Source organism: Manis javanica, chromosome 11 (genome assembly GCF_040802235.1).
Source record: "Manis javanica isolate MJ-LG chromosome 11, MJ_LKY, whole genome shotgun sequence".
In the NCBI taxonomy this organism is placed as follows: domain Eukaryota; kingdom Metazoa; phylum Chordata; class Mammalia; order Pholidota; family Manidae; genus Manis; species Manis javanica.
In genome coordinates this window covers 115061024-115067023 of record NC_133166.1, presented here as the reverse complement: position 1 = coordinate 115067023, position 6000 = coordinate 115061024, and the positions used below count along the sequence as shown (strand labels likewise).

General features: G+C 41.8%; 1 protein-coding gene across 1 annotated transcript in view; it reads left to right on the top strand.

The window, feature by feature from the left end:
• Nucleotides 1–489: 489 nt before the first annotated feature.
• TOP6BL (TOP6B like initiator of meiotic double strand breaks) overlaps nucleotides 490–6000 on the top strand; it is an 87074-nt gene continuing 81563 nt past the window's right edge. The window contains exons 1-3 of the mRNA XM_073217515.1: nucleotides 490–644; nucleotides 2524–2665; nucleotides 3930–3983. Of these exons, the coding sequence (XP_073073616.1) occupies nucleotides 615–644; nucleotides 2524–2665; nucleotides 3930–3983 (226 nt within the window). The 5' untranslated portion in view covers nucleotides 490–614. The remainder of the gene's footprint in view (nucleotides 645–2523; nucleotides 2666–3929; nucleotides 3984–6000) is intronic.

Below are 6000 nucleotides of genomic sequence, written 5' to 3'. Positions count from 1 at the left end.
TAATTTTCTTACTATGCGTATGTCCCAAATATTGCATGGGATATATGTATGTCTAAAAAAAATTATCTTTTTAATCTTAAATTCAAATTTAACTGGCCCTGCCGTATTTTTATGTTCTTAATCCGGGAGCCGGAGGTTGGCCTGGGGCACTTGGGGCAGCCCCCTCAGCAGGTGAGGCTGCTTGGGGGTTGGTTAGCCAGCCAGTTTGGGAGATCCCGAACCGGCACCGGCCTTTTCTCTCGCCTCAAGGAACGTGACGCGGACAGCAAAGGGCTGAGGGCTGCACCTCGGCGGGACCGTGGGAAGGTCACTTTCGGGAGGAAGGAGTCGTCGTGGCCTGGCCTCATTCCCGCTCGCTTACACCTCAGGTCGCCGTCCGCCCCCACGTCAGCCCGCGGGCCGCGACGGCTCCGGGAACCTTTCCGCCGCTCCCGGCAGCCCGCGGCGGCCCACAGCCTGGGGGCGGGGCGGCCGAGTGCGCAGGCGCGACGGACCGGTGGGCGGGGCGCGCGCACGGGCGGGAAAGGACGACGCGCGGCCGGGCGTGGGCGCCTGGAGAGGTCGAAGGCCCTTTGCCCGCTGCGCCCCGGCGTCGCTGCTGCAGTCTGCGCGGAATGGAGGGCACGGCCACGGCCGTCTGCGAGGTGATGCCGGGAGGGGAGAGAAACAGAAAAGGACACTGTGAGGAGACGGGCTTTGTGAGGGAGGAGGCCGCAGATTTGGGGCAGAGGGGTCTCGCGTTGCTGAGGTGGAGCAGGAGGGTCGGGAATGATTGGAGCCTGCCGCACACGGGTGTGGGGCGCAGATGAGACCTGGGCACGGGAGCGCCTGGCAAGTAAGGTCCGGGGGCACCCAGTGAGAAATGGTTGCTCGGTGGGGAACCGCCACAGCCTGCGCGCCAGGCCGTCCTGCCCACCGGGAGGGGCCGGCACCGCCCCACCTTAGCCGCTGGGAGAAGAGGCTTCGCAAGCCGAGGAGAGCCACACAGCAGCCGACACCCGGGGTAGAACCGGGATGCCAGCCTAGGAAGACCCGCCCCGTGCTGGGAGGACACGCAGAAGGAAGGGAATGAGTCCGGGGAGCGGGGGTCAGCGGGACGAGCCCTGACAGAACGGGAGCGTGGGGAAATTTTTTTACACCGTTGGGTCAACCGGGGTGTGCGGCGGATCCGTGGGTCGGGGCCTAGGGAGGCCTCTCCCAGCCCTGGTAACACCACGGACCAGAGATCCTTTCTGCTCTGGGGGTGGAACCGAACACCTGGCACTGACTTGCCACGTTTGTTCAGCCCTTACGCACTTGCACAGCCATTACTTGATGGAATTCTAACCTACTAGCCCTGTGATACTTAGGAGAGAACCACAGGCCACATGGGCTCTCCCAGTCCGCCTGCCTTCTTTATACCATCAGAGAAAGTTGGAGGGTTTTACAGACGCCAGAACCTAGGATGGAACCCAAAGCTTCTGGCTCACAGGCCAGCGTTTTCCCTGTTGCTCCCTCATTATGGATAAAGAAACTGCTGGAAAATCTTAACAGGGAGCACAGTTAAGTAAGAAGATGTGTGAAGGAAAAGTGTCAGACTGTAGAAATGCTTAGAAACCATCCTTATAAACTGGTATAAATTAGGATCTTAGCTCCCAAGTTCTATTCCTGAGATCTCCCTGCCTTTAAGAAAAGGGTAATAATTTTCTCTGTGGTACCTTAGTGTGGCAGTGAGCATCTACTTTCATAAATAGTAATAGGGATTAAATACAATTACTTTATAAGTTTGTCTCGTCAAGATTGAATCTTTTATCCAAACATCTTGGAGACCTTCTTTCAGCATTAAATATTATGTGCAATCTTTACTGCAGATACCTTATCAGAAATAACGGCCTGTATTTATTAAGGATCTACTATATGCTAGGCACTGTGTTAAGCATTTTGCACATATTATGTTCAACAGCAGCCATATGTGGTAGATTTGTCCTCACTCATATAAATGAAGAGCTGAGATACAAAGAAGTTAAGTAACTTGCCCAAGGTCACATGCTAGAATTTGGCACATCAGGGATTCATACCCAGGCATCTGCCTCCAGAGCCAGTATTTGGACCCTCAGAAATGTTGATTTAATGAAAGAAAGGTAAAGATGATTCATAACCAGATGACATTCTTATTCATAATCTTCATGCTGGCTTTTATTCAGAGAGAAAAAAAAGAAACAGGAAAAGCAAACTCCCACTTAATTTTTCCAAATTACTATTTCCAGATGAACTTACCCTTTGAATATAGCAGTTTTTTGTCCCCATTTCCTGTCTCATTGGGCATTGTGTTGAATTTCACTGGTCTCCTTTCTTCTGTCACTCCCCTAGCTATTTCTTCTGGTTAGACACAATGCTTTGTTCTGAACAAATGCAAGTCTCACATTTTGCAAGCAAGTGTATTATTTTTTGGAAATTGGAATTATTAATTTGATTATATCACACAAATTTATTACTCTGATTTCTAAAGAAGATAATGTTTTGTTTGAATTTTTCCCTTTTCAGATTTTGAAATATTTAATAATTTCCTGGAAGTGTGAAACAGCAGGAGTAACAACTGGAGCACTGCTAGAAGGACAGCTAGTGATTTCTATAGAAGCATTAAATTCTAAGCATCAGGCAAATACTCTTCATTGTTTAACAACCAGTAAGTAGAGGAGGAAAAAATACTGATTTTGTTTTTTCATGATTTGTTTTATGAATGCCAGTTTATTAAACAATTTCAGTTACTCATAATCTTATCATGTTATTACTCCAGGGTTCTGTAGTCAGAATAACTTAAACGATTATGTAATAAGTATCTGGTGATAGGTTTACAAATGTGCCATACAGGAAAGGTGAGTAGAATGACTCCCATCACAGGATTATTTATTTTATTTGTTTGAGATTGCTCAGAAACAATCTCACTCTTGCTGTTGGTTTAACCTCCTCTTTCACAGCAAAATTTTTACACTGAATTTTCTTCTTTTTATTTTATGCCCAGCCTTTGGTAGTTGCAAAAGAGCCAAAAAGTAAAGGAAAAGGGAAAGAAATAAAAAGATGGATAGTGTATATTTTGATAGTCCTAACTTGCAGTTAGTTTGACAATATCTCTCTTCCATTGGCTCTTATTCTTTCATCATTTTTGCCTCTACTCTTGAGGGAAAGGTGATGAATTGAGTGGCTCTGAAACAACTAATTCTCTTGAACTTGTGAAGTGATAACTTTTTTGTTTGTATGGTTTTTTTGTGTGTATATATGTGTGTGCAGGTTTATTGACAGATGCTTTGGTGAAGTTGTCCCATGAGCCTTAGAGGAGTCACCTTGAGTCCCAGTTGAGACTGAATAGTACTCTAAGCTCTACAAGACATTTTCTCAACCTGAACTAGAATGACCTGTTTTCTCTTTGTGTAACTAGCAATTACTGCATGAACTAACTCCCCTCTGACTATACAGAGTTCTCACCGTTCATGAGAGAAATGGTTGGCTACATGGCTGGGGTGATGTTGGTCTGTATATGGTTGTATTAGCTTGTGCATGGATTCTAATCTGATAAACTGGTCAAGGTGCAGGGTTGATTTCACTCAAACAAAGGACTTGAGCCATAGTAGCTTTTGGTTTCTGCTACAGTTTGCTGTCTTCCTTGAATCCTATTCTATCAGAAATAGTAATATCCAAAGAGGCAGTCCTGGTGTTGAGTATAGATTAAAAGACTTGCCATTGGTTCTCTCCAAGAAGTTACTCTGCCCAAACAGTTGTAGTCTAATCATGAGTCTTTTGTGCTTCCATTTTTAAATGAACTCACTAATAGTGGTCACCATTTTTATGTTCTGTATCTATAAGCAGTGTTTTTAGGCTGCCATTTGATTCTTTAGGTAAAATCCATTTAATTGTTTTATTTGTGATATTTCTTTGTATTCTGTTTCTTACAGTTGCTTCTGCAGGAAGCACTTATGGTGGTTTGGTCCTCAAGAAGTTCCTCAAAGGTAGAGAATTTCCCAGCTTCTACAAGACTAAATTTCTTCCTGGAGATGAATTTGGTGTTTTCTGAAACAGGCTTATGCTGAAAGATAGGGTTGCCAAATTTAGCAAATAAAAATACAGGACACCCACTTGAATTTGAATTTCAGATAAACAATGGATAATTTTTTCTATAAGTATGTTCCATGCAGTATTTTATCCTGTGATTTATCTGGCAATCCTACTGAAATATGATATATGAAATTCTGTAGCTACAGGAACAGATAAGATACCTAGGTCACTATCATTTCTCTGAATACTTTCTATATAGTATCAGGCAAAATTCTCCCAGATGTAAAATAAACAACTAAAAAGCTACATTAGTAAGGTATAATGTTATAAAGTAATGACTCTGAAGTCATAAACATATAGGGAACAATTCGACCTTTTGAAACTTGTTTTCTGAATTTTTAATCTGAGCATGGAGATATAAAAATGCCGCTTGCCCAGTCAGGGGTCTTCAGGTACATTCTCTTTGCCTTTGAAATTGTCTTAGCCCTCTGAGCCTACCTCCCAGCTGTCTGTATCTTGGATTTTTAATAGACTTCAGCTTTTTGCCCTGTGATCCTAATGCTGTTGCTCCAGTTAATGTGTGTGAAAGTACTTTGAAAGAAGTGAAAATCTGGGATTATGTTGTTAGCACTAGGGAGGAAATAGAAGGATTTCCTGCAACATAGATCTGTACTTGACAGGCCTGTACAATGAGTGGTAAGATTATACTTAATGCTCCTTCTTCAATTAATATTTATGAAAGTTCTTTGAAAAAAATGAAAACCCATGTAAGTACAAGGGAATGATTTTATTGTCCTTGTTAGAAGTATTAGAGAAGTTACGAGTTGAGTAGTGTATGGAATAACTACCTAATTTATTATGTCAATACAAACTTTAGACAGTTTGTGTCATGGTGATTTAATTTAAATTTAATTGTTATTTTTAATGTTTGAAGCAATTTCATGCATACTTAATTGATTTTTATATCCTTTTATGATAAAGTGGAGGTGGCTAACTTTTTGTACAAAGAGGAAATGCTGCACATCAAGTACACAATAAAAATTGAATCCTTTTTGCTCATAGTCAATCACATTTAGTAGCCAACTTTAGCCTGTTTTCTCTCCTGCTCTTAGTGCTCATAATACTAACCCCTACTCAATAATATTGCTATTTATTCTTACTAATTAGTAACAAAAATGACTTAGTGACACTCACAAAGGAAATTGTCCAAGACTAAGATTTGAATCCCTTAGCTCCCTGACATATTAACTATTTATTATGCCTTTATTACTATTGTTATTTATTTAGCATTCTTGTAACATTAGCAAACTGCTTTAAATTGGTCCATTCACAAATCTTTACACTGTTTAGTTTCATAAGGCAGTCTCTCATGGCTTGTTCATTAACCATCAGATTTCCAGATAGATGCTAAAGGAATATGTCGCTATACAAAATTAATGGTATAGCTCTGAATTCAATTTGTTAACTATATTGTCCTCTTCATTGCTTGGTTGATTTCTCTCAGTGCCTAAAATAAGATGTGATCTCCATTTAGGGAAACTATATCATAGAGCCATCCAGGTTCAGTTTTCCTTACTCTTGCATCTGTTTTTATCAGAGTTGTATCAAGGCACTTTTTCTCTGGATCTGGAATACTTCAGATCAATTCCTGTACAAACAGGCTCGTATTTCTAGGTGTTCTATTTATTCTGGATTAATAAACAGTGACCAAATATTCTCCCTATTTTCCCACCTCTCTAATGGTTTATGTTCTCTTTTTTGTTTTCTTTCTACTCTGTTGCCTAACTATTCATACTTTTATCCGGTAAACCTTTATTGAACATCTACCTTGCCACAGGGAAGTCACAGGGAGAGGTAACTATGAAAATAAAATACAGTGTGATAAGTACTATACGGGAGTATGTATGTTCAAGGTGCTTCTTCGGTAACCCAGAGCACTATTCTTAGAGTTCAGTCACCAGTGTGCCTTTC